This window comes from Drosophila guanche, unplaced genomic scaffold, assembly GCF_900245975.1.
Source record: "Drosophila guanche unplaced genomic scaffold, DGUA_6, whole genome shotgun sequence".
Classification (NCBI taxonomy): Eukaryota; Metazoa; Arthropoda; class Insecta; order Diptera; family Drosophilidae; genus Drosophila; species Drosophila guanche.
In genome coordinates this window covers 4,019,855-4,046,232 of record NW_022995754.1, presented here as the reverse complement: position 1 = coordinate 4,046,232, position 26,378 = coordinate 4,019,855, and the positions used below count along the sequence as shown (strand labels likewise).

At 45.5% G+C, this 26,378-nt stretch overlaps 9 protein-coding genes across 15 annotated transcripts in view; 4 read left to right on the top strand and 5 right to left on the bottom strand.

Annotated features, from left to right (window-relative positions):
* Positions 1-276: 276 nt before the first annotated feature.
* Positions 277-4,211, bottom strand: LOC117589041 (E3 ubiquitin-protein ligase MARCHF6). The gene is made up of 2 exons (XM_034280669.1): positions 2,265-4,211; positions 277-2,206 (listed from the first exon to the last, which is right to left on the bottom strand). The coding sequence occupies exons 1-2, from the start codon at positions 3,885-3,887 to the stop codon at positions 704-706; spliced, it is 3,126 nt and encodes a 1,041-aa protein (XP_034136560.1). The 5' UTR covers positions 3,888-4,211; the 3' UTR covers positions 277-703.
* A 333-nt stretch (positions 4,212-4,544) lies between these two features.
* Positions 4,545-5,184, top strand: LOC117589238 (thioredoxin, mitochondrial). The gene is made up of 2 exons (XM_034281001.1): positions 4,545-4,780; positions 4,843-5,184. Exons 1-2 carry the CDS (start codon positions 4,599-4,601, stop codon positions 5,090-5,092), a joined length of 432 nt encoding a protein of 143 aa, XP_034136892.1. The 5' UTR covers positions 4,545-4,598; the 3' UTR covers positions 5,093-5,184.
* LOC117589237 (39S ribosomal protein L23, mitochondrial) lies at positions 5,144-5,812 on the bottom strand. Its single transcript, XM_034281000.1, has 2 exons — positions 5,437-5,812; positions 5,144-5,384 (listed from the first exon to the last, which is right to left on the bottom strand). The coding sequence occupies exons 1-2, from the start codon at positions 5,728-5,730 to the stop codon at positions 5,226-5,228; spliced, it is 453 nt and encodes a 150-aa protein (XP_034136891.1). The 5' UTR covers positions 5,731-5,812; the 3' UTR covers positions 5,144-5,225.
* A 242-nt stretch (positions 5,813-6,054) lies between these two features.
* Positions 6,055-8,756, top strand: LOC117589089 (nucleolar MIF4G domain-containing protein 1 homolog). Its single transcript, XM_034280727.1, has 2 exons — positions 6,055-6,997; positions 7,056-8,756. The coding sequence occupies exons 1-2, from the start codon at positions 6,127-6,129 to the stop codon at positions 8,735-8,737; spliced, it is 2,553 nt and encodes an 850-aa protein (XP_034136618.1). The 5' UTR covers positions 6,055-6,126; the 3' UTR covers positions 8,738-8,756.
* Positions 8,729-9,777, bottom strand: LOC117589090 (uncharacterized protein C7orf50 homolog). The gene is made up of 2 exons (XM_034280728.1): positions 9,520-9,777; positions 8,729-9,463 (listed from the first exon to the last, which is right to left on the bottom strand). The coding sequence occupies exons 1-2, from the start codon at positions 9,674-9,676 to the stop codon at positions 8,808-8,810; spliced, it is 813 nt and encodes a 270-aa protein (XP_034136619.1). The 5' UTR covers positions 9,677-9,777; the 3' UTR covers positions 8,729-8,807.
* Positions 9,778-11,495: 1,718 nt separating this feature from the next.
* The window catches only part of LOC117588911 (supervillin), a 123,798-nt gene continuing 108,915 nt past the window's right edge, over positions 11,496-26,378 (top strand). For 2 of the 7 annotated variants that reach the window (XM_034280477.1, XM_034280478.1), the window contains exon 1: positions 21,316-22,279. In XM_034280477.1, the coding sequence (XP_034136368.1) occupies positions 22,265-22,279 (15 nt within the window). In that variant the 5' untranslated portion in view covers positions 21,316-22,264. Of the gene's footprint in view, positions 11,638-21,315; positions 22,280-26,378 lie in introns of those variants that run through there. The other 5 variants (XM_034280470.1, XM_034280474.1, XM_034280468.1 and 2 more) reach the window with 5 other exon arrangements.
* LOC117588917 lies at positions 24,062-24,562 on the top strand. Its single transcript, XM_034280490.1, has one exon. The coding sequence runs from the start codon at positions 24,077-24,079 to the stop codon at positions 24,404-24,406; it is 330 nt and encodes a 109-aa protein (XP_034136381.1). The 5' UTR covers positions 24,062-24,076; the 3' UTR covers positions 24,407-24,562.
* Positions 24,540-25,190, bottom strand: LOC117588916. The gene is made up of 2 exons (XM_034280489.1): positions 24,850-25,190; positions 24,540-24,786 (listed from the first exon to the last, which is right to left on the bottom strand). Exons 1-2 carry the CDS (start codon positions 25,126-25,128, stop codon positions 24,682-24,684), a joined length of 384 nt encoding a protein of 127 aa, XP_034136380.1. The 5' UTR covers positions 25,129-25,190; the 3' UTR covers positions 24,540-24,681.
* LOC117588915 lies at positions 25,209-26,087 on the bottom strand. The gene is made up of 2 exons (XM_034280488.1): positions 25,560-26,087; positions 25,209-25,371 (listed from the first exon to the last, which is right to left on the bottom strand). Exons 1-2 carry the CDS (start codon positions 26,031-26,033, stop codon positions 25,222-25,224), a joined length of 624 nt encoding a protein of 207 aa, XP_034136379.1. The 5' UTR covers positions 26,034-26,087; the 3' UTR covers positions 25,209-25,221.

The following is a 26,378-nucleotide window of genomic DNA, read 5'->3' as shown; positions in this document are numbered from 1 at the left end:
TTTCGTCTGGCTCTTAAGACTTTTTCGCATTTCTCTTTTGCTCTTTTCAAGTGGGGTTCCTTTTTGGGTTTTTCCTACTAATTTTCATTAATTGTTAAAACATTTTTTTACGCTTAGAAGAGCAACCCTCCAATTGTACATTTTCTGTTGTTGAAGTTTAAATTTAAAGTTATTAATTAATTTTAAATCATTTATATTTATTATGTATACATATATAATTTTTACAAGTTTTCGTAAAGCTAGCTCGAAATGGTTTTTGTTTTTTTAAGGTATATATTTGTGTATTCGTTTTTGTTGTTCTAATTTGAAATTTGGTTTTTGGTAAATTTTAGCATAATCTTTAGACAGTTCGCAAGAAAGGTTGTGTAAGGGTCTAAAATATGAGCCATATATGATGACAATTTTCGTTTTTTTCTACACTATGTAAGGGGGCTGGGCCGGGGGGGGGTTAGCTACTTAAATACATTGAAGTCTCAGTGGAGTAGATGAAGGTTTTCTTTTTAGGTGCTAGAAGCGACACACACGGTCCAAGGGGGAGGAGGGGCTTCTCAACAATTGCATCAGTTGCAACAATTGAAAGTTTAACTAAGCCAAAAAACAATAAAACCAGTGTGCAGCGCAAAGCAGGAAAAGGAATTTGTTTTTTGTATATTTCACTTGAAGATTTGCTTGTCAGTTGGTTTTCTTTTTCTTTTTTTCTACATTAGAGCAGCTCCTCGTTGGCATCTGCTAGCGGTGCGGGGCGTATCAGGTGGTCGCGTCGCCTAATGCGGTTTAAGACGCGCACCTGATTGGGTTCCCCGTCCCGGTCACCGTACAGATCGGCATACTCCTCGGGCACCTCTGCCATATCCACACCCAAGAGGTTGGCCACAAGTTCCTTTTCCTTTTCGCGACGCTCCTTGAGATCGCGTGCCTTTTGCTCCTCCTCCTGCTGTTGCTGCTTCTTGCGATTCTCGTAGTTGACCAGACGCTGCCCCACCAAGTACTTGTCCACCTTGATCGATAGATACAGCTTCTTCAGCTGCTTGATCTGGAAGAGCACAAAACAGATGGTGCCCACGACGACAAAGCTGACGGGATACACCAGCCGATAGATGTAATGCTGCGTGTAGCGATTCACAAAGAACATGGGCAGCACCATCTGCGCCATTACATAGGGTATGGCCAGGGCCAGTCCAAAGGTGGTCACCACTGGCACGGCCAGATCCCGCATCACGAACTTCAGATCGAAATCTCGCAGTCCGTCCGTGTAGGCGCGCTCCAGGGCACGTCGCAGATGCCACTCGGGCCCCATGAGGGTCAGGGCAATGGCTATTTTGGTGTAGAGCATGCCCAGCGCCCAGTCCTGCCACAGGAAGTGTATCGGCGTCTTGAGCAGGGGCACACGCAGCGGTATGACCACCACCAGCTCCAGCAGCAGTCCAAACAGCAGCGGCACCAGCACAAAGATGCCCACCAGCGTGATCACGGGCAGCGCATACTGCAGCGTCACGGAGGCCCATTGCTTCAGCTTGTTCACAATTGCCGTGCGTCCTTGGGGCAGCAGGGTGGCCACCACAGCCACGCCGCGCAGCACAATCCAGCACAAGTAGCCGCCAATCTCCGCGGTGTAGAGCTCATGGGCGCGCAGCAAACGCTCGTTCTTCCGGATCGCCTCGGGATCCACAACGGGCAGCGGTGCGCCCTCTGGCGCAGCGGCAGGAACAGCAGCAGCAACAGCTGCCGCTGCCTTCTCGCCTGGTTGTCCCGTCCAGAGCACCATCAGACGGCGACCAATGTACACGGGCACCGTGAGCGTTAGGATGGCCGCGCAGACAATCGACAGGCACATCAGCGTCAGCAGCGCGCACAGGCGGAAGGCAAAGAGTGTCGGCTTCTCGTACGGCTGGAAGCCCACAGGGGCATCCCGCTGCATGATGGCTTGATGTGCGGCGGCCAGATTTCGCAAATGTATGGGAAACGGATCCACAGGTGGCGGCGGTGGTGGTGGCGGTGCCTGTGGCGCCACATCCGGATTGGCATTCTCAACGGCAGCAGCGTCCACGCCCTCGCCCTCGGCAGCAGCAGGCGGCTCGGGCTCCGGCGCGGGCAAGAGGTAGCTGCGTATGCCCAGAAGCCAGGAGACAGCCGTGCACCAGATGCGGAGCACGGCCTTCATCCAGATGCGCGTTTGGGTTTGCTCAAAGAATCCAGGCAAGACAATCTGTGGAGAGGTTTAGAGTGGTTTAAATGGCACTGCCAGAGAGTGGGAAGGGACTCACCTGCAGCAGCAGCAGTTGCAGACTCAAATCATTGACCGCCGCATCACCGCTCAAAGCATAGGGCAAGAAATTCGGCCAGGCCACCTGCAGAATGCGTATGGGGAGCCACAGCATAAGCAGCACAGAAAAGCCAAAGATCATGGCGGAAGCCACGAGTCGCCTTATGTGCCGCACAATGGGCACATGGATCATCTCCTGAATGGGACTAAAGTCCGGATCGTTGACATTGCGAAAGATCCAGAGCACGCCGGGACGCAGCACCTCGCGCAGCAGCGAAATGAACGCAGCAAAGTAGTAGACATAAACCATGCCGAACATCCAGTGGATGAAGAGTGAGGTGCCTGGTGCCGCCTTGAAGCTCGCCTTGCGATCCTTTAGACTGGCATCGAGCAGCGGCAGCGAGCAAATGTCCAGCCACCAGCCGCAGACGAGCGGCAGCACGCCAATCTCCACGACAGAGAGCAGCGAGACCTTCACCACAATGTAGCACAGGCCGATGAACCAGCAGACGCGACGCATGCAAAAGATCCTAGCCAGAAAGTGCAGCACGACGAGCGTCAGGCCAATGCAGCAGTAGCCAAAGAGCGTCGTAATCAGGCCGTGGAAGTGCAGCAAAGGCTTCTCCGGCTGCAGCAGGTCCATGGAGCTGAGTATGAAGTTGCCCACGCAATACGGACAGAAAGCGAACGTAAAGATGAACATCGTGTTGAGCGAAATGATCCAGAAGACGTGCTCCAGGAACACCAGTGAACCGTCTAGACCCAGGAGACGCTCCCAGGTGAGCTCCTCGGCTGCACGATCCCACTCCATGGGGTTCCAGTTCTGTTCGTCGGCATCGGCTTCTCCTGGAGCGGCTGCGGCTGCTGCATTTGCTGGATCTCCGGCTGCGCCTTGGGCATCGCCTGCGTTGTCGGCTGGGGCTGGTGCTGCATTGTCCATGGGCAAATCCTGCGGCGCCTCGCCATTGTTGTTGTCATCCTGGGCGGCAGCAGCAGCGGCTGCCGCATCGGCTGGTGGAGCGGCGGCAGGTGCTGGAGCTGCAGCCGCCGCTGCAGCGGGTTGAGCGGCTGCTGGGGCATCGTCGCGTTCGAGCCAATCGGGTCCGCCTCCATGCAGAATCTGCTCCCGCAGCCAGACGAGACCAATGAAGGAGAGCAGCGTACAGGTGACGACAAAGCAGCCGCGGAACGCATCCGATGGCAGATTGTCCATGGAGAAGATGTCAAACGGCAGCGAGAGGATCATGTCAAAGGAGTTGGCCCGGAAGAGATAGCGATAGGTGCGATATGCGGACAGCGGCACCAGTCCGAACCAGGCGAGGCCCACCAGCGAGTAGTGCAGCCAGCAGCGGGCGCCCTCCAGCACCGCAGACATGAGCCCGACCAGCACATCCTTGACGGGCAGCACGCGCGGCATATCCGGTGAATAGATGGGCTGAAAGCTGAACAGATGGCCGCACAGCTCGCAGTACTCCTTGTGAGAGTAGCGCATCCATTGCATCAGGCAGTCCTGATGGATGTACTTAATGCTGCCCGTGCAAATGCACGGATAGAAGAGTGGCCGATCCGGCTGCGCCTCGCAGCGGCACACGCGACATATGTCGCCCTGCGACAAATCATCCATTGCTGGAGATCTTTCTCCTGGTTTGTCTCTCTATTTTGCCGTCCGACAAGTGCCAACGGTCATTTGCGCAGCGCAGTTTAACGAGGGTCGCTAATTGGGGGACGTAGACGACGACGACGTCGATTGGATTTGGATTTGGCTGCTTGGCAAATGTTGCGCAGCTATTTGGTGTGGCTTTAGGTATGTTCACTTGGTCGTGGGCGCGCAAAACTAACACCTGAATTTAGTGGCGAAAACACGCAATGGTTCTCTTGATATTATTACGACAAGCAAAAATATATCACAAAAAAGTGGCTGCCACTGAGCCACTGAGCGAGCGAGTGTGTGTGAACACTTTTGAATTTCGAGAAATTACTGAAATTAGAGATGCGTGTCAAGTCACGTGAGGAAAAAACGGTGACACGATTGAAGGAAAATGGTGTCATATGTTTTATTTTAAAATAAATAACGAAAAGCAGCTTGTTAAGTTTAAGTAAAATTCAAAACTATGACATTTAGAATACAAATAAACTAAAAATAAATAAATATAACAACTAAAATGAGTAAACCTTGACTTGTAGTTATCATCTCTATTGCGGCAGTGTGCACACACTAAGAAAAAACCAACCATCTGGCAGCGCCACACAAATCAGCTGGACAGTCGACCATTGTTTTTGTCATTTGTCAGGCCACAAATATCAATTCTCGTAACATTACTGCTTGAAAAAAAACATGCAGCGAAAATTACTAAACACGCTGGGACGCGGCACGCGTCAACTCATCCATGGACAGCAGATGCGTGCACTGTCAGTGTCGTCGCAGCAGCGGGAGATCTTCAAAGTGCAGAGCGCCGAGGATTTCGACAAAAAGGTGAAGAACAGCCAGACACCCGTGATTGTGGACTTTTTCGCAACGTGAGTGAGGGATGCCGCTTGCCATTAAAACTCCTACTAAATCTGTTCTGTTCCCCCCCTAGCTGGTGCAATCCCTGCAAGCTGCTGACGCCGCGCATTGAAAATATTGTGGGCGAAAATGCTGGCTCCATAAAGCTGGCCAAAGTGGACATCGATGAGCACAGCGAGCTGGCCCTCGACTACGATGTTGGCGCCGTGCCTGTGTTGGTTGTGCTGCAGAATGGCAAGGAGATTAAGCGCATGATTGGACTCCAGGATGAGGACAAAATACGCGCCTGGGTCGCTGCCGCCGTGAAGGAATCCAAGAACTAAGTTCAGCAGAAAAAAATGGAGCCTAAGCTTTAAGTTAAAACTTCTTTGGACTTTCGAAATAAATGTTTAATTACAACCGTTGCAACAACAAATACAACAAATAGCTTAAATGCTAAGCCTTAAATTTATTCGCCTAAATGGAGTACCAGCCGGGCGTGCCGGGGCGCTTCTTGTTGCGATCGAGGAACTTGCGGAAACCATCCTTGGACTCGTCCATGGACTTCTCCTCCTTCTCCTGCTTCTCGGCCTTATTTTCGAACAGTTCGGGAAAGGTAAATGCCTCAGTTTTTGGCTGCAAGTAAGGGAGTAAACATTATTGTCCCCCACGGAGCTGCCGCACTTACCAGCGTTACATAAGCATATTTGACATCATCTTTTTTTGTGACGTAGCCGTAGGTTTGGTCCCGCCTAGTCTCGCCCATGGCAATGCGTGTGCGCACATCTATCACAGGCAGCTTGTAGATCTTCTCCAGGTAGCTGCGCACATCGTGGATCGTCATTTCCGTGGACACCGCAAATGTGACCACATTGGGCGGCTGCGGCTCCACCGGCCGCACCAGTTTCATCCAGAAGTTTGGCAGGAACACGCGCAGCTGCGGATTGCCGCGTTGATAGATGGGATACCAGCGTGTGGACATGGTTTGAATGTTGATTTGTTTGTTTCTTTATTCAGAAAAATGCAAATTAAACTATTATTTATTGCAACCGAGGACTTATCGATAAGAAATACCGCATTGCGGTTCAAAATATACCGCAATATACCGTAAATATACCGTAAATTATATTGTTTATGTCTATTTTAATATTCTAATTGATATTAGAACCCTCAGCACTAAACCTTGCCCTTTATTGGATTCATCCTTCAATTCTGCACAAGATTGGTGGTTTCTTATGACTTCCTTTTGGTTTGTTTACAAAATAAAATAAGTGCCAAAAAGCGCAGGTGCACACACGTGCTACCCAGCACTGTTCGTCAAACAGCTGATTCGAGCCGAATTTTTAAATGTGATTCTAAGGAATATCCGCTAAAAAAAATGGTTAAAATAAAGAAAAAGGAGCCTATGAAGAAGCGTCTCACCCGCAAGGAGCAGCGCAAGCAGAAGCAGGAGGTGAAGAAAACCCACAAGCGGCTCTACCATGCGGGGAAAACAAACGGTGCACAGCGCGTGGCCGATGCGGAAGCGGCTGCCGCTGCAGCGCAGTCTTCAAAGGGTGGCCGCAAGAAGAAGAAGAAGAAGGCGAAAGTGAATCCCGAAGAGATCCCGCTGGAACAGCTACTCTCCGGGGAAGTGGATGACGATGATGACGAGTCCATTGCCTCGGACTTCAGCGATGCCGAAGTCGATGCCCTGCTGCCCGCCAGCCGCAAGGTGGAGACCTACGAACCGCTGAGCAAGCAGCCAAAGGCACAGCGGGGCGCCATCCAGCGCCAGGATGAGGTGGAGATGCGCAAACGTGAGCTGCGCCAACAGAAGGAGCTGCAGGGCAAGGCGCGCAAGCAGCGGGTGAAGCAGCTTAAGGTGGACAACGAGGAGGAGGATCGCGAGATTGCCAAGCTGGAGAAGAAGCTGAAGCTGAACAAGAGCAAGGACAAGAATCGCCTCGTGCGCAAAATGTTCAACGATGGCCTGGACTATCTGCTGGACTTTTGCCTGGACGATGATGAGGAGAAGCAAAAGTGGGAGGAGAAGCAGGAGCGAAAGCGCCAGATGAGAGAGCAGCAGGAGAAGGAAGAGGCGGGCATGTGGAGCGACGAGGAAGAGGAGGAGGAGGATGAAGATGAGGCACAGGACATGCCAGAGGATGACAGTGAACAGAGCGGGGAGAGCGGCATGGAGGAGTCGGTAGAGGAGCACAGCGAAGAGGAGGATGAAGATCAGTCGGAGGATGAGCCGCAGTCGAAAAGTGAGTAGATTTCAACTGCCAAAAACTTCATTAAACCCAACTTTACCCCTTCCCACAGTCAAGGAAGACATCTACGGCCGCAAACGCGATGCTGAGGGCAACATTTTGCCCGATCCCAGCGAGCAGGAGGCCACAGCCACCGGCCAGAAGTACATACCACCGCATCAGCGTGCTCTAATGGCCGCCGCCAGTGCGGGCAGCAACGAGAAGCAAGCGGAGCTGCTGGCACGCCTGCTCAAGCAATGCAAAGGTCTGCTGAATCGTTTGTCCGAGGCAAATCTGCACAAGATTGCCGCTGGCATTGAGGCGCTCTACATGAAGAATTCCCGCTACAACATGAACGAAACGCTGACGAAGTTGCTGCAGGAGGCGCTGCTTGGACCAACACGCACCCAGGAGCGCATGGTGCAGGAGCACATGGTGCTGCTGGCTTATTTGCACGCACAAATTGGCAGCGAGATTGGCGCACACTTTCTGCAGACATTTGTGGAGCTGTTCGATGGGCATCTGAAGCAACTGGCCAGCCTGGAGGTGGAGGACAAGCAGCTGAACAACATTGTGCTGCTCCTCTGCTACATGTACATCTTCAAGATCTACGAATTGAGTCTGCTGATGGAGCTGATAGGCCGCCTGGCGGATAATCTGTGCGAGAAAACCGTCGAGTGTCTGCTGCTGATCTTCCAATCGATTGGCTTTCGCCTGCGCAAGGACGATCCGTTGGCCTTTAAGACCATGATGCAGAATGTTCAGTCAAAGATTGCCGCCGCACCGCTGGAACTCAAGGAGAATCCCCGCCTGCGCTTCATGGTGGACATCCTAAATGCCGTGAAGAACAACAACATGAACAAGCTGCCGCAATACGATCCCGAGCTGGCGGAGAACCTACGAAAGCGTCTGAAGGCCATGCTCAAGAACGATCGCTATGTGGTGACGCTCAATATAACCCTAGAGGATCTGCTGCGCGCCGACAAGGTGGGTAAATGGTGGATCGTGGGCTCTGCGTGGACGGGAAACCTCAACGAAATGGGCGCAGCAAGCAAGCAGAAGGCAAACCAATCGCAATCCTCTGCGGGTTTTGCCGATCAACTGCTGGAGCTGGCCAAGAAGCAGCAAATGAACACAGCCGAGCGACGGAATATCTTTTGCATCATCATGAGCGCCGCTGACTATGTGGATGCCTTCGAGAAGATTCTCCACTTGTCGCTGAAGGATCAGCGTGCGGTGGCCTATGTGATCATACATTGTGCCTTGAACGAGCGCCGCGCTAATCCCTACTATGCACACTTGGCCCTCAAGTTCTGTCAGTACAATCGCAAGTATCAGCTGGCGTTTCAGTTTGCGGCCTGGGATCGCATCAACGACATTGAATCGCTGTCCAAGGCACAGATACGCAATCTGGCGAGCTTCCTGCAGCAGCTGATACTCGCCGCGGGCCTGCAGTTGTCCGTGCTCAAAGTGGTGGACTTCATGCAGCTGGAGCGGCTGAGCTTTTACTTTATGCGCGAGATTATGGTGAAGCTGCTGCTGTCCAGCGATGAGCGTGAGCTGCAGCAGGCATTCGAGCGCATTGCCAAGAACTCCAAGCTGCAGCAGTTCAAGCAAAGCATTCGCCTCTTCATGCAGCACTTTCTGCTGCAGCAGGAGCAGCTGGCGAAGCTCAAGCTGGAGGAGGTGCAACAGTTGCTGCTGCAGCAGCGCGTCGATCAACTGGACAAGCTCTTGGCCTACGTGGACTTGTAAATTACACTATAGAAAGAGACTTTTATTAAATTCTAGAGTAAAACATTAACAATATAAAGTTGCGACACGCTCAATCGAAGCTCTGCAGCAGATCGCGTGCCCGCTGGTAGCGCGTGGATTCTATCAGTTTCTGGCGCTCTGTTTCGTCCTCTAACTTTTCGCCCTCTTTGTCCAGCTTCTCGATGATCTCTTCGGCCAGTTTGCTGATCTTGGCACGCGCTGCACCCTGACTGCTGGCCAAGTACTCCAGTGCTATGTCCCAGAGCTCACCAGCGAGCTTCTCCTCATCGAAGGCCGTCTGCTGTATGGATATCTGGCGTAACTTTACGAATTTCCACTCCGCCCGGGAGTTTTTCCACTGCAGCAGGTACTCTTCGTTGCGTTTGGCCTCCTTGTTGGAGCTCTGATCCTTTTGCGCCTCGAGACGCTGCTGATGCTTCTGTTTCTTCTTCTGGCGCACGGTTACGACGGCTTTGGTGTTCTCGGGCTTGGAGGCCTCCTTCAGTTGTTCATCTGTGGGCAGGCTCTCCTCGTTTTCCTCATCATCGTCGCCCGCTTCCTTGCTGCGTTTCTCCTTGGTAGCAGCCGCCTCCTCGCGCTGCTTGCGCTTGGCAGCCTTGCGGGGACTGATCTCTGGATTATTCTCCTCCTCATCGGCGTCAGCTGCTGACTTTTTAGGGCGCTTTTGCTTGACCAATGCCTCATCTGCCTTCAGTTTACGTTTGCCTGCATAGATGTGTAAAGTCAATGAAGGTTTTTCCGGGACAGAGTGCTCCACTTACCTGCTGGTGGCGTCTGTTCCTCCATTTCTGGTTCCACAATCAAACTTTTGTTGGCCACCTCGTCGTCGCTGATATTATTTGCGGCAGCTGCTGCTCTCTCGTGCTTGCGCTTTTTGCCCTTGGGTTTTGGTTTGGTCTCCACCTCAGAACGAGCCATTGTTTGCCTATATTGGATGTGTTTTGGCTGAGAAATTCAAATAAATTCTCACGTTTTACGAAAAATGCGTTTTTCCTAGTGCGCGCTATCGATGACATCGATGATTACAGATATATGCGATAAATAAATGTCATCGATACATCGTGGATTTAAAACCAATGTGGAAACTTAATCTTCTAACAAAATCTTGCCCAAGGAACGGCTAGCTCTTTTTTTTTGCAGCTCCAAGGTTTAACTATCGATATATCGCATGCCCGCCATATGTTTGACCGGCAAATTACACAACACTAAAGCTGCCCAAACAAACCAATCCAAAATAAATCAGAATTTCTTAAGTTAATTCGTGTAATAAAAAAAAAAAAACGAAACGTAATCAATCTAATAAATAGTATCTAATTGTGCCTATGCAGAGCTACCGTTGCTGTTTTTACGCGGTGTGCGACCCCATTTCAACGCGAAACCAAAGTTCCCCATTGGAAGGTTTTGCGGCGCGCAAATTTGTTAACCCGCGTGCCGTGAGTGTGTGTGATAGTTATTAATAATTCAAATGATGTAATTAAGTGTTTAGTATAGGGTTTACAAGGTGCTCAGATATATGGTTCAATCAATCAGCCATTTCTAGGTAAGTTTATTGTTTTAAGTTTGGCCCTGGCGGCACATACGCAACAACAAAAGGTGGTTTTTGCTTCCCCCCTCGCCTATTTCTCAACCGGTAAATGCAACTGTTTATCGTTGCGTCGGTGTGGCGCGCGCCTGTGTGTGCGTATTAAAAAGTGAATTTGTGTGTGAAAATGAAAATAAATTTCGAAAATGGAAGGATATGCGTGGAGTTGGATCATTTTGGCTGCTGAGAAGGAAGGATATTGGAAAGGATTCCATCAAAACAGCTGATAAACGCCATAGACTTCCCAGCCGTCGAATGTCAAGGTGAGTGTGCGCCCCACCGTTACGTTACACTTTAAATTTCCATGATTTTTCCGGCCCGCAACACACACACTTTTCACTTTCATTCTGTGGGACGCCGGCGCGCCATGCCTTGTGCCCCCTTTCTCTCTCACTCTTTCAATCTCTAAAAACATTTTCATCTGCTTTGAGTCGTTTTTTTCTGTTTTCTGTTGGCAAAAATAGCATTTTCCTCCGTCGAGTGTTTTCCGTGTGTTCTGAGTGGAAAAGCTCTCATTTGTTCTTTGGCTACTTGGCTGTGATTCCGTTGCGGATTGGTCTTTCCGTTCAGTTTTGCTTTAGTTGTCTTCCCGTGCGCCTCGCAATCATCGCCTCGTCTCCCGTCGTCCGGGGTGTTCTCTTTTCCCGTTTCCTACGCGCCCGTTTTGGTGGATTTTTTGGGGCACTTTTCATAGATTTTGCGCCTTCTTCTCTTTTGGGGAAATTAGCAAATAAAGGAAGTCATTTTTTAAACGCATTTAAACGGTTTTATCTTCGGTCGGTTCAGTGCGCGCGCCTTCTATTGACATCTTGCGTATCGCTAATTGGATTGTCTACGAAACGTGCAAACAGCGGCGGTCGGGACCTGTCACAACACCAACAACAAAACGTCGACTTCCAACTCTGCGATAACTTCAGCCGGGTTACGGTTATTTCCCTGTACGCCGCGAGTTGGTGCCTGCCCCCCGCCCTGTACGTCGAGTCGTTTGAGAGTGTTGTGTTTTGTGCCCGCAGTAATCAATAGTTTCTGTTGTTTCGCGCGTTTTACTTTCTAACATACTTTGGGTCCTATCCCAAACCCCCCCCCTTGTCACCCGACCGTGCCCTAAACCCATGCCCGTTACCCCTTCTTGCGCGTCGTCGTGTGTGTTTCTGTGACAACGTGAGCGGCCTAAACAAAAGCCACAAAGAAAGGTAGAAATCGCAACAGAAGAGCGACTAACTTTCAGTTCTGGAATGATAAAAGTAGCTCCACATCCACATCTACATATAAATGCCCAACAGTACGCGCCATAAGTGTAAGTACCAGCGTTGGCTATGTAAACATCCGTTGAAGATTACATCAGTACACAGAGAGTGATCCAGAGAGAGGTGTGGCTGTGTTGCTTTCATCATGAATCAGTTTTTTGTATCTGTATCTATTCCATTTGCTTAGTTTCTCTTACGCATTTTGTATCTATTTGGCAGCCGCATCTATCTCCCCATCTTTGTGTGTGTGTGTTCGTGTGCTTTTCCAATAGTTTTCCTCTCTATCTCTAAAATTGGATCATCTTGTTGGCAATTAAGGCCTCCCACCAAAAATAAGTTCAACTAAAAATCATTTGTTGGCTTCAAATATGACGGCAGGGCAGAATGCCTTAAATCATTTCGTTTGGCAGTTTTTATGCCTCTGATGAGTTGAAAATGGTGGGATGTACATATATCATTCGAGTAGCTCTAGAAATGTCAAAAAAAGTGTGAACAGCTTTTTTAGGTGGATGGAATTCTGTCATACATGGAACTAGATGTTTTTTGAGAAGTCTTTATGTAGGTTAATATTGATTCGTATATCTGCATATTTTCTTGCTCCACCAAATCTCCAGCCAATTCCCTTCATTTCTCATAGCTTTTTCTTTTCGTTTTTTTTTGTTTCTTTTTGCCGCACTCATAAAATGTATCTTTTGAGCACAAATGTCAAATATTGCTTTTTAAGGGTCACCGGCTAAATGTTCTTTGGCTCTCTCTCTGCCTATTTATTTTTCAATGTTGCATGCCACAAGCATTTTGCTTTTGTTTGCCAAAAGCCGCCCTTTGGCACTGCATTTCTTTTGAGTGTTTTTTTCTAGCTATTTTCCCCCCCTTGGGGTTCTATCACCCTTAGTGTAAAGACTCAATCTGCACGAGAGGCCGAGCTTTAACCCACACTTAAAATTTGTTAGAAAACCCATTCAGAAAAACGCAATTTTCTTTATGTGGCCTACGCATCTTTGTATCTTTTCCAGACAATTTCTAATAGCTTTTTGATTTATACCCAAGAGAAAAACAAATAGGAAAACATTTGCTTTATTTTGATTTTTGAATGATTCTAGAAGCCAGCAGATCTTTATTTCCATTCGTATTGACGTCAAATTGTTTATGCAGGCCACAGGGCCGACATTTAGTTGATGGCCGACTGGTTTATTTATTCCTTATAGATACGCAAATACCGGGACAACGTATCTGCTGCTACTGTTTGTAATTTCTATATAGGGAAATCAAGTGCCGCCAAATTCATTCGTTATTCAAGTCAGGTTTCAACATCGAACTTTGCCAAATACCGCGACTCGAGGGCGTCACAGATTTGCGCGTTCCAAACGCCATTGAAATATTAATGCAATCGTACACTTTTTTTTACTCTCCGCTTTTTAATACACATTCTATAGCCATATTCCATATATTTTTTTGGCTTAAATGGCGTCGCGCCGACACGCGCACTTCCGTCAACCCAAATATATATATTTTTTTTTGTTTCCCAAAGAAAATCCCAAAAAAATAACAATCGAAAGAATACAATTTGTTCTTTTGGCGACATGGGAGAGCAAGTGTTAAAAAGTGACAGATTGTTCGGATGGAGGAAAACACGTACTCAATAGCTATATAATATCAGGGTCTTTTTACGATATATCTCGTTATTTTTGTCTCATTAAATTATGAAAAATTGTTCGGTCAAAACACTGAAACAGTTCAGACTGCTATAATGAGACTTTCGCAAAGATTAATGGCAGCCGAAGATGTGTGTAAAAATTCGCTTAAATGTCGAAAGGGTTAATGATCTTTCGGAAAATATAACGGAACGATTTTTTATTTTTCGCCAATTTTGGGAGGGAAATTGTGCCAGTTTTGGTTACAATTATTGCCCATAAAAATGCTTTAAAATAATTGAATATTTGAGGATAAAATCTCTCGATATTAAGATCACAAAAACCCTTTAAAAATGCTACCAATAATTCATTTTTATTTGAATCTTTAATCTAGTTTTATTGCCCAAATCCTCAAGTTTTTCATTCTCTGAAAATTTCAAAAAATAATTTTCTTTTTTTTCTCCAACCCAAGGGAATATTTAGCTCAAAAATACGCGTCTCTAAATAAATGTTTGCGTGGAACGTAGCGTAGAGTCCCATCTAGACATTAATTAGCATTAAGCAGACATCTAGATGCATATAGAAAAAGAAACAAATACGATTTAGATACACTTGAAAAACAACAAAAGGAAAAGCATATTTTAAACGTTCGAAAGCCAGAAATAGTTTAATTATCTGACAACATCACGAGAGGTACAAAATATTTGCAAAAAAAAACTCAAATGTGAAAATACTTTAAGTGAATGACCCTGAAATGCGTGTGGGTTCGGTTTTGAAGCGAATTTGAGCGTGAAAAATAATTGGAACTGGGTCAAATATGAAAAGGGGGCATGTGCGTTGACTCTGTTTCGGTTACTCTCAGGCAATGAGGTCAAAATAAGAGATAGGCTGACCCACCCGCTAGGCCGACTGTCATGGCAACGAACTTGTCGTGGGGGGAAACCTCCTTCATTTCCGATAAACAATTCAGTTAAAACAATTGCCAGGGACAACGATAAACAGGCGGCCGCGTGTCAATGCGTTTTCCATTGCGTACGCGTAGATCTCAAGAGTTTTCCCTTAGAGAAACGCTTTTCTTGTGCTGCGGCTTTTCTGCGTGAAAGTGAAAGTCCATGTGTGGTGTGCGTCCAATTTAATGTACAATTTTCTTACATTTTCTGTTCATTAATCTTTTTTTTGCGTTTTTTTTTCGCATTTCTTTGCGATAATGTTTTGATTGTCTTTTGCTGGCATGTGCAACGATCAATCGTTGATTGATTCGATTTGCCTGCCTGCCTGACCAACAGAAATGTGTTTCTGCGGTTGCAACAAATTGAAATTACGTTAATTAGCATTTCACGTATCAAATTTGATTTAAAAAATGCCAATTTTAGTCGCTGGAAGTTCGAAAATGTCTACAACTATCTTTTACTATGCTTCCATTTTGATTATATGTATCTTTTGTGTAAACTTAATGATCTTTCCGTCTGGAGTTCTTTGTAGGCTTTTGTTGGTTTTAATGATTAAGATTAAGATAAATGATCTTTTGTTGATGGTTTGTTGGCTTTTGCTGATTGATTTTTGGGAGAGTGTTTTGCCTAATGATTGAGTTTTGAAAGAGATATTTTTCTTGAGAGATTTTTTTGGTTTCGATCTGGCTTAGTTTTAGGTTTTAGTATTTATTTTAGGCTGAGCTGAAATCTAGATTTTTGTTTGTTTTTTGATAGCCGATTCTCTTCTGTTTTAAGCTCTATAATTCACACTAATTCTCATAATTTATCATAGCTGCACGAATTCCCATTGATGTCTACCTCAATCTCTCCCTGATCTTGACTCTCTTCCATGTCTTTCTTTATGGGAAGCATAATTTCAATAAATTTCTCCTACAATTTGCCATCTTAGAGAAGTAACTCCGCCTTCTCCACTGCGTGTAGCGATTCATCAATCTGTCGTCTGTCGTTCGAGTGATCCGAGTGTGTGGAGACAACTTCGGTGTTGCGGGGTTTGCGGGTTTTTCTGTGATTTGTGCGGTTTCTTTTTCTTTGTTTTTGGTATATTTACGGGCCAACCGCTTGTCTGTAACCCAATTCTTGAGCAATTCTCTGGCATTTCATTCAAGTTCACATGCAAAAACACGTTTCTCCGTTGCTTTGGTTGTTGGCTGCCCGGCGTGGGTTGGAAAATTGTTTCGCGCCTTGTTTTTTGGTCACAAATCGAATTTGCATACCGCCTCAGGAGAGGGGAGGTGGCCCTGCAATATATGGGTCTGTCTCATGTAATTTGAATTGAAGATTGAAGGAATGGTTATTATGATATTTGCATACAAGCATTGCAATTAATTTGTAGCGAATGGCGCACCTATTGCTTAAGGATTGGCCAGGCATTCCATCTCAGTGAACTTCTCCTGAGGGTCCGTCATAGAAAATTAACATAAAACAATATGCACACAAATAGTCAGACGGATTTGAGTTTTCTTTAACCTGAAACGTGCCTTTTTGTGGCAAAACAAGAAAGACCAAACCAACCCAACCACCGATGGCACGTGAGCATTTTACAAATGATTCCAGAAACTAGGGAAAACACGAGTACGCACCTAGAAAAACAGCCGCAGAAAGATTTCATAAAAAAACACATCACAAAAATTAATTTAGGTTTTTGTTTTTAAATATCAAAACGTACTTTTGTAACTTTTTTTTTTGTAGCCGAAGCGTGGGAGGGAGTACATGACTGGCGGTTGCGCTACAAAAATTTACAAAATATCAGAAAACACAAGAAGAGGGTCAGAAAATGATTATAATAAAAATATATATCAGGAAATATCAGAAAACCCTTTAAAAAATAATAGAAAACTTTAAAAAAGATAAGTAGAATATGTTAAAAAATAATAAATAAATCTCAGCTCAAATCTTCATTAAATAAGATGATATTCCACCCATAAGCAAGAGTATCTCTAGGGTTTCCTTCCCATAAAACAATCCAAAACGAGATCTGAACGTGTGCTCGGAACAGGGGCCTTTTTTTTAAAGATGAAATCTACTATCCATGACGAAACCACAGCTCTGGCTATGTCTGTGGCTGTGAGCTATATTTAGTTGGTGGATTGTACATTGATTGTCTTCTAGTTGCAGAGAGAGAGCGAGACGCGACCGATGGCTGATTAAATTTATGCACACACCATCGCCCATCGGCCCATCGAAGTGGGGGCTGGCACTTTTCCACCACTCGTGTGATTTATGCCGACCGACACTTGCTGGGCGTGGCTACAAAGAATTTCTTAATGGTCAAAACCAAAGCACATTACGTGACCAACTGGATACAAAAAGCAAAGCAACAAAGTACTCGCGCAGCGCGTTGCGAAAGCGAAAAACGAAAGTGCCCAAAGACCAGGTCCAAGAGCCAGTGCCAGTGCTCGTTTTCTGGTTTCAGCTCCTGGCAATGGGCCTCCCTGCCTTTCCTTCATCGATTGTCGCATTGCATCATCTTTTACATCTCTCATATTTCCCCAGCTAGTCTGTCAGTCGTAAATACCAAATATAATTGTTTAACTGTCCATAAAAAAACTGAAGAAAAGGAGACCCTTTATGTCTCGACATCCATTGAACTGTGGAGCCTCCAAAAGAGATTTTTCTGACCAAAATAAATTTCACACCAATGTGTTGGCTTGGCGCAAGTATCTCTCGGCTTGTCCATCCATCAATTGAGTGGAGAGAGAAGAAAGATGTTGCGCCACCACAGCAAACCAGGCAACAGGTCGTCGGCAGGCAGGTGTCGAAGATCTCTTTCTTTACGAGGGTGGATCGCATGGGCGATGGAGATATTTTTCCCAGAGAATTATGAGTGAAGACATCAGTAGAGGTTAGCAGAGAATTGGCAGCCTGGGAAAACAAGGAAGTTGCATGGGTAGTTCGTGGTATAACTGGGATCAGGGCAGGCCCAGGTTGGTGGTTGATGAATGGAAAATCAGGGGAAATCTACGGGAACAGGAAAGGCATAACAGAAGGTCCTTTAAGTCGGTAGGAACTGCTTGAGAGAAGGGATTAAAAAGGAATTAGTAGATCTATTAGGCATTCTATTTATACCTCAAGTATCTGCACCACAAATGCTGTCCTCAAAGTCAAAGCAAACCCCAGCTAGAGTATCTCCATCTGTGCAGTATCTTTTACCACGCATTCCATGAGCATTAATTGTCGTTTGGTTAGCCACAAATCTGTCGCAAAAACCTCAATCGAGAAACTTGATTTATGACTGGGAATTGAAGATAAATAGTTCCCCCCCCCCCCCCATATTTTCCACGGCTTTTCTTTACTGTTCGTCGATTGCTCTATTTAGGAAAAATTGCATGTCAACGGAAATTGCTTAATCATTTCCACGCATATCTCTCGACATTTTCACTCCACTTTTGTCTCGCCACTCTCCACTTTGATCTCACTTTTTCGCTCTGTGTAATCTATCGCCTTGTGAAATGTTTTTCTATGTCTTTTTTCCTTATGCCAAATGACTAATCCACAAAACTCTCTTGTCTTTTGCAGGTAAGTTTTCCGTTCCATACAATAAAAAAGGAAATCATTGCGTAAGTCAATAAAAACTGTGGAAAATTGTTTACTTAGGACTTCCCCTCTTCGAGGCGTAACGTTACGGTTTTTATGAGGAAGTTCCAGTAGGATGCAGCCATTAGCATGTGCATACGCATCCCCTACGCAGAAATGATTCATATAATGGATTTTCCCAATCAATTTTCGAATGATTACGAGCAGATATCTGCTGCAGACGCTGGCGAGACCACGGAAATTATTGGCTCATTTGTGTGAGAGAGAGAGAGAGAGTGGAGACCACAAAACACTTGTGAACCCGTGAGATACTCCGCTGAAGAGCCTCATTTTCTGCCACATTCCCTCTCTGTGTCTTCTGCTCATTACCTTAGGCTTCCTCCTTTACCTGATGACCTCTTGTCGCGCCTAACGATCTTCAACCCAAAGCGAAGACAACAACAACAAACCAGTCTACAGACAGTCGTCGGCTGCCTCTTGCCTCATGCCTCATGCCACTTGTCTCCTGTATCTCTATCTTGTGTTATTTCGTTGTTATTGATAGTTGTACAACATTCAGAGACGTGTGCGCATCGAGATACTCGACGTAGCTGCTGCTGCTCATACTCATTGAATCTCTGGGTTGTTCGTAACTTAAACATGTCTGTTTGTGTGGTGCCTTTTGCTCATTTGCAAATCCATCTGGTGGGTTTAATGTCTCCTTCTCTCCAGGGGTATGTCAATTAGCTGAAGGCCCGACTGAATGACTCTGCCTGATGTGCAAACTGAAGTGCGTGATGATCAATGAGCCTCCCTGTTTGACAGTCTCCCAGCTAGATGTATTCCGCCTGCAAAGTTAAAGTGAAAATGTGACAGGAAAAAGCAATGAAGAAGGGTTTGAACTGCAAAGAATTTAGTGAATTGTTTTTGGGGCTTCAAATAGGCTGAAGAGCAATTTTTGAGATTTTTGAGAGCAGTTTTAGAACTTATTTTTGAGAAGAAATAAACAAAATATTTTCTGTAGCTTTAGCGGAAATCTAAAGACAACTCTCTGAAATAAATTGAAGGAAATTCCGCTATGCTTCCTTTTCCTATTGAAGTTTTCATCTTTTCGCATGTTCCACATACAAAAGCAAATCCAGAATTTATATCATAAACATAACTTCTCCCACGCCAGTTGTTTTCTTTTCCATTTTTCTTCTCCTACAACATTTTCCACCCACACGAAACTAATTGAAGATTTCATATCTGTGAATCTCTGGATTTTATGGCCTTCGAAACTCATCTGCAATCTGGAATCAGCAATCTGCAGTCGCTTTTGCAGTCGTTTACTAGATTCTAAAAGCCAGAAAGCAGACAATTTATGATACAAATTAAATGCATGAAAATTATGATGAATGCGAAATGAAATTTATATTGATGACATACCCCCATGCGCCAAAGCAGCGAATCCCAAAGGCTCTCCACAGACTCCACCAACTTCAGACTACAGATTTCTACTTCATGGATGTTTCCTGCGCCCTTTCAGAGCTCTTTTCTCTTCCCTCTGCTGTCGTTTGCTGCTTTCAGGGCTGTCTCCGCGTTCCCTCTCAACTCTTTATGCTTTGGGGCAGCCTCCAATCAAGAGCCAGACGATCCACAGACAACAAACAGTCGACGGCTGGCAGAGTCTGTAAGCCAAGTCTTTTGGGTTGTTTATGTCTGCCTCTATCTCTGGGTCTCTGGCTGTCTCTCTGGGTCTTTGGTTTGGGCCTGGTCCTACCTCTCCTGCCACTCTCCATCGAGGCTGATTCAGTGTAGGATATGGCGGAGGCCTGCCTCTAGCCGAAAGTTGTTGCGTATTTAAAATGGAAATTGCAAGTTTTTTTTTTCCTGCTCCTCGCTCTTTGTACGTTCCTCTCCCAGTCTCTGGTCTGTGCGGCGCTTTTGTTTCACTTTCGTTTGCTTGATTGCAGGTTGTTGTTTTTGTTGTTGTTTCATTTTCTGATTCGTTGCATTTATCACGGGGTGCCACACATTTATGCCACAAGATGCCAGAAGATCAGGCAGGCATGGCCAAAAGCCAGCCGCGCCACAACAAATTGGCCAAATCGAAGCGCCAGAGTTTCAATTTCATTTTCATTTACCGACAGAGAGGGTGAGGGAGAAAAAGTAGATGTGATTTGAGGTTTTCAGGATTTTCTTTGACTGGGTTTTGTTGAATGAAATTATTTGCAATTTCCACCTCCTTTTTGCACCACTTTGATCCATCCGCAGTTTTCTCATCTCGCTCGCTCTTTCGTTGACAGGTTATGAAATATCTGGCATCTTACATCTCTTGCAACAGTCTTATGCCGCACAACAAAATTTCCTGTTTTTCTTTATTTTATTTACGCACTTCCCCACCTCCTCTACCTCTACCTCAACCTCCTTCTCCTTTTTAGCATTTCGCATGGGCTTCGGTCGATCGTTATTAATTATTATGGGGGCCTCTTGTTTTTTTCCCTTTTTTGCGGACTTTTTTCTTATGCCGCCGCGAACCTGTTGCAATGCGTTCCACAAGCCACGGAGAGATAGAGAGAGAAAGATATGCGACTGGGTGTGGGGTTTGGGGGGGATTGAAGTTCGGATTAGGTTGCGCCTGGGATTGAGATTGGGGCGGTGGCTGCTGCTGCCACTGATGGAGGGGTTTTGGTGATCGTAGAGGGGCAACCAGCTTTTTGGCGAGATCTGGCTGGAGTTGTAGAAGAAAGTTTCTTTGCTCTACTTTGTAACAGAAATTAATTTGATCCTAATGCATTGAAGGGGATTAAACTTTGTATCTTCCGGGTTATACTAATGCTTAAACCCCATGCTAAGTATGCCTCTCCCTTGGGCTTCCATCACCTATTTAATTCATTTAGCTTCCATTAAGACCAATTTCTGTTCCACTTTGCCTTTCACTTGCCGGAATAATCAACAAATTAAGAAAATTCCAAGTGGGCGCCGGCTTCCCACAGTGGCAGTGCTCCACTTCTATCTGATAGTTCTCCACACCCCCACCGGGGGTGGTAATGTATCACGAAAATAATCCAAATTCCGAATGTCAAAGCCAATTTCAAGCCCCCAAAAAGAATCTGTCGAGCATGTAGCACGAACATGTTGCACGGTTATCAGCAATATTTCCATGCGATACAACATGTGCGAGTATGAGCTGGTTGGAGTCCACACACGCGAATCGAGTCCACAAGCAAGAGAGAGAGTGAGAGCGACTAAACATTTCTGGACACATGTTGCAACCCAACAGAGTTGGGTAACTGCTAGAAAACAAGCAACAATGTTATGGCCCGGTTAAGCAAGTTTCATTCTTTGGTTGAAACTATTGAACTTTTTTTATATTCATTCAAATTTTTAGCTCTTTTACCTTTTAAACTCAGAAATTCTATACAAAATTGAGTCTACAGATATCACAGCGTGTTTTCCAGCAACATGCTATAATTTGTACGCAGTTATGAGCGCTCGCTCTCATCAAAAACCTGTGAGAAATTCCCGGACAAGAAATTGCCATCCACAAATTGCCCATTCACAAATGATACACAATTCACAATGGGAGCCCAAACCCGCGCGCACAGCAAAGTTTGAAAATAAAAAATTTCGATTTGTGTAAATTCCACAGGCAGACTCTCAGTATTGCCTTGTCCACGCCATCGAAATGGTCACCTGCGATAAAAAGAAAACTAAAATGCACTAAAAACAAACACCCCGCTAACAAACCGACGAACTGTAAATAATTGTATAAATAAATGTAACAGTAAATAAAAGTTAAAGTAAAGTTAAAGCGCCTGCGCAGAGGTACCTCCAGAATACGTGTGTGCCTACAAGTTATAAGCAAGCGGATTGTGCCTCCCAGCTACAGCATAGAATGTGCCTCAATTATCCATAGATTGCGCCTTACGGATTGTTGTGCCTTGAAATGTATTTGTTTGATCGATTTTGTGTGTGCGAAGAAGCCACCTTGTGAAGGCATTTCTCATGTGAAACAAGTGAACAAAATGCGAGCATAGTTCCCATAGTGCGAGGGTCAACAAATAAAACAAAAACCGAAAAAGTGTGTTACCAACCAACCCTCTGTGGAAGCCAACCCCAAGGAAAACTCACTTCCTTCTTATTAACCAACTTTTGTTACGTTTTTTATACGGTGCCGATGACTAATTGCGTTTATATAGCCCGACTATATAAAGACTGTACAATAAGACACGGCCGACAAACAACCCCTTTTAATTTCCAAAAAACCAACGAAGAAACTTTAATTTCAAGTGCTGGAAATTGCTTCGCTCTGAAGTGAAGTTTTAGATTTTCATAGCAAGCAAAGATTTTCCTTACATTTTCATTTGGCATTTTGCACGGGCATAAACTCGATAGGAATTCGAGCAATCAAAAGTGAACTAAATTCGAAGTAGAGCAAAACGATAAAAGAATCAGCATCAAACAGATGCAGTTGCTGCCACAGGAGTTTGCTGCATAATTAGCATTCAAAACGGAACAAGACACAGACAGAAAGATACAGATACAGCTGCTGCAAAATGTATCTCATACAGGTGAGAAAACTAAACGTTACGGAGAACCGCTAGCCCATAGATCACACACAACAAAACAACGCGGTGCTGTGCTACCCTCTGGAGTAGGGAAAAAGAAGTGTTTGCTCGCACTTATCGGGCTTGAGACAGCACACCAAGAGGAAAAACAATGAAAGATCTTCATTTATAAGCGCTTTTTAATTGTTTTGCCAGCGGAGATTTTTCCATCTCTTTCCATATTTCATTTCTAAGAGAGTCTTTTCTCTGCGTAGACTGGAGCGTGCCGCCTCTCTGTGGCGTATATAATTGTGTTTAATTTGCAGCTAATTTATCTTTCCACTTGCTGGCCGCGGGGTGCGCAATCAGCACAGCAACAAAGATACCACAGATACGGGTCTTGCCGGGGAGGGAAGTTTAGTGGAGCACCAGGCATCAGGTGGCAGCTCATTACTGAACTTTGAACTTGAAAACGGAGCTTCAGGCTGCCACCGAGCAGATTAAAACTGGTAATGGGTTTATGTGGCAGGGTTTTTCGATTGGGGCACGAAAAGTGGCACAAAAGTGTAGTAGAGCGTTGATTGGAAAAAGAATTGAGGAAAAAAGATTATAGTAGAAGATTGTGTATATATTTCTGATGGCTTAACAAATGATAATTTTATGAGCTCGGGATCTTTCTATTCAGGTTTGCTTCTGGTCTCCTTTCTTGGACGACCGTGCGGAATTCCACTTCTCCAACAGTTCCTGCAGCGTCTGGCCCTTGGCCAAACTTGGCAAACGTTCTAGGCTTTGGCCATTCAACATGGTCTCCGGATATTGTTCGGGAAACCAGTGGCGAATCGATCTGGGGAGCTTGACACGAGGATAGCGATCCACAGGCATCACCTCGACCGTCATCACCTCGGGGACTGTTGTGATGTCTGCGGTGATCTGATAAATGTCCACAAACTTCTGGAAGTTCCTCAGGAAAATACTCTTCAACTCAATAAGAGTTCTGAATGTGCCATCGGGATTGGGAATCTTGAACTCGATGCGCAGCCTGCGAAGATCGTCAAGGATCTCAAGCACGACATCCTGTTCAGTGCGTGCACCGCCGCTGGCTTTAATCTCTTCATGCGTTAGAAGCGTAAAGTGAGACATAATGTCGAAGAAGCCTTGACGAAGACGCTGCATGTCTTCGTCGTAGTCTTCATCGTCTTCCGAATCGGACTCATCGAGGACGCTCAAATGCTTGGCAAAAGCCAACTTGAACTCCTGGCGGTTGAAGAGCTTCTGTAGCATGGATTCGGCGGGCTTTGGTGTTTCATCCTCAGCATCCTCAGTTGCGGCAGGTATAGCCTCCTCCTGGGGCTCTTCATTTGTGGGACTGGGACAGCTCTGCATGCTGTCTGCGATTGTTCTCTGCAGTCTCTGTCTTCGAATTGAATTTCTTTGTGGTTTTTTTTGTTTATATCGAAAATCAAAATTTGTTGTTAAAATTTTTTTCTCAAAATTGTTTGTTGAAAATTTGTTGTTACAATTTTGTTGTTAAAATTTGTTGTTACAATTTGTTGTGCAAAACTGTTTGTCGTTGCTGGACAGTAAATGTTAAATGTTGTTAAAGCAAACAGCCAAATGAGACTGATATTTTTAGGCGACTGGCGTCCTTTTGACATGGGAATCTGATTTGTGAAAACTCATGGGTGCCTGTGATCGAGATATTTCTCGACAAACAAAAACGTAATCCAAAACCAAAATCTGTTTTAAAATTTCCAAACAAAATCAGTAGGCCCTGCCTTTTACCACAGTTGACTAATTCAACTGAAAGTTTATGCCAGAAAAATGCCTAATAGCTGCCAGGAGCATCCCCAAAGGGACCGCAAAATTCAGGATGTGCTTTGTGGCATGCTCGACAGTGTGAATTCGGGACTAACACCCGAAACGGCTCGCATTTGCATTGAGTTGATGCGCCACGGGGTCCAGCCCAAGCAATTGGCGGAAATGATCAGAACATTGAAGCAGGAGGTGCGTGTAATGAAAATCGAATCGGGGCTGGTCAAGACAATGGAAAATATGAAAATGAAGAGTGATTTTTACGCAATTAGAAACAAGAATTTGAGCTCAGATTCATTGATCAGCAAGGGAGATTCAACGGTGGAGACTCGACAATGAAGAAAGGATTGCGTTCGGATTCAATGAGCAACATTGCCGCAATCAGAAGCTCTGATAACGAATCCATTTTAAAGCAAATCAAAAGTCCAATGTTGAAATGTGCGATTGAAAAAATACTTAATGAAATGATTGATTAAAGACACCAGAAATTTATTTGTTTGCGCTTAGATCTCTAATTTTTTTCGATGCGGGGTATACCAAACGGAAGCATTCTTAAGCTGTAGCCAAAATGTATGTATGGGGGCTTCTGTTGCATGTTTGGGAGCTGAAAATTGTTATGTTTGAACCATCTTCGAACGCTTTCCACGCTGCCTGTTGAGCACGGTAAAGGTGCCAGCCAGAATGATGAGCAATTGCAATATTTTGGCCTGATAAAAGGTCTAAAAAGTACAAAAAAAGAAAACAGTTACGACTAGAAAAGTCCAAAGATCTTCACGCCTCACCTGATTTATGTAGATGGGTAATGGAATGTGCGCCCTGTGCGTATGATAGTCGAGCCCTCGAAATATCCAATAGCCCGGCCAGCAGCCCAAGCCGGCCATCAAAAATGGTGCTACCGTTTCGTAGGCATTCTCGAAGCCCTCGTCATTCACCACCTGTCGTATGTCTTCGCCCAAATTGGGCGGCACCACCGCTTCTTGAGGTGCTATGGGCGTCACAGGTCGCCAGATGTGGTTCACTGTCCAGCTTTTCACACTCCCAAAATAGCTCCAAAGCCCCATTATTATTTTTTTAGTTGGTTACTGAATTTTGTAAGGAATCAAATATTTGATAGACACTCACAGGGGAGTGCTATGAACAGGCTTACTTTGGTGCTAGTCCGAGTCTGCAGTATTCTCGGATTCCTTGTTTTTAAAGTCGACATCGTGGACCTTTAGTATGTTGCCCGAATGGTGTCCCGTGAAGGCCATCATGAGACCTGCGGCCAGAATGGCCACCTGAATGAGTTTCGCCTGTTGATGGGTCTTTAAAGAGACGAAATTAAAGGAATTTTCATTGGTTATATATGCAAATTGTATATAAGCGAATGGATACATCTTTAAGAACCACTAAAAACCCAGAAAATATCAGCAAACTACTAGAACTTTGTCCGTATTTTTGTATATTATTCTCTCTAATTAAAGCATCTTTTAAGACAATTTTCTTTGCTCACCCTTTGTATATAGAAGCCAATCCGTTCCGTATTCCTTTTGTGCTGCCACTGGTAGCCACGATACAGCCAATAGGCTGGCCAGGCAACGAAACCTACGGCCATATATGGCAGCATATCGTTGAGTTTCTGGGGGAAACCCTTGGGTGTATTGCGCTCCACAAAGTTGACAAACTCCAGTTGGTAGTCGATGCCTTTCGAGTTGGTTGATGTGGGCTCCTGCGGCCACAAGAAACGCGGCAAATGGAAACCCTCATCCGATGGATTCGGTTGGTTCAGAGAATCTATTGGGGTTTCACGATTAGGCAAAGATTTGATCTGGTCCATACCGAAGCCGGTTTCATCCAAGGATTTCTCTTGCTCCTCCCGCCGTTGCTTCTCCACAAATTCTAGTATTTCCTTGGGATTTGGTTCGTCAGGATTCGATGGCTCCACCTTGAAGAAGAAGCCCGAGATGCGTTTGCGCAATGCCTCCATTGTTTTGCAAGAAATAAAACTTAAATTTAGAGGGGAACGATGGAAAGGGGAATTTTAACTAATTTTCAGTGACTGAAAAAGTCAAATGTTGATGGAAAAGTAGGGTTTACTTTGTGGAAAATGTGTGTTTAAAGTTCAACAGAGTTTAAGTTGGTTCTTACATGCGGGCTCTTGGATATACTTGCCACTAATTTACGTGCATACAAAGTCAATGATTGTTTTTGGGCTGCGGGTGCAGCAAACTCCGCCACAAAGAGCTGGGTTTTTCGGTGAATAAAGTGGGTCAGGCGGCTGCAGCAGCGGCAAGCGGTTCATGCAATTATAAAGCGGCATATCTACAGGTTG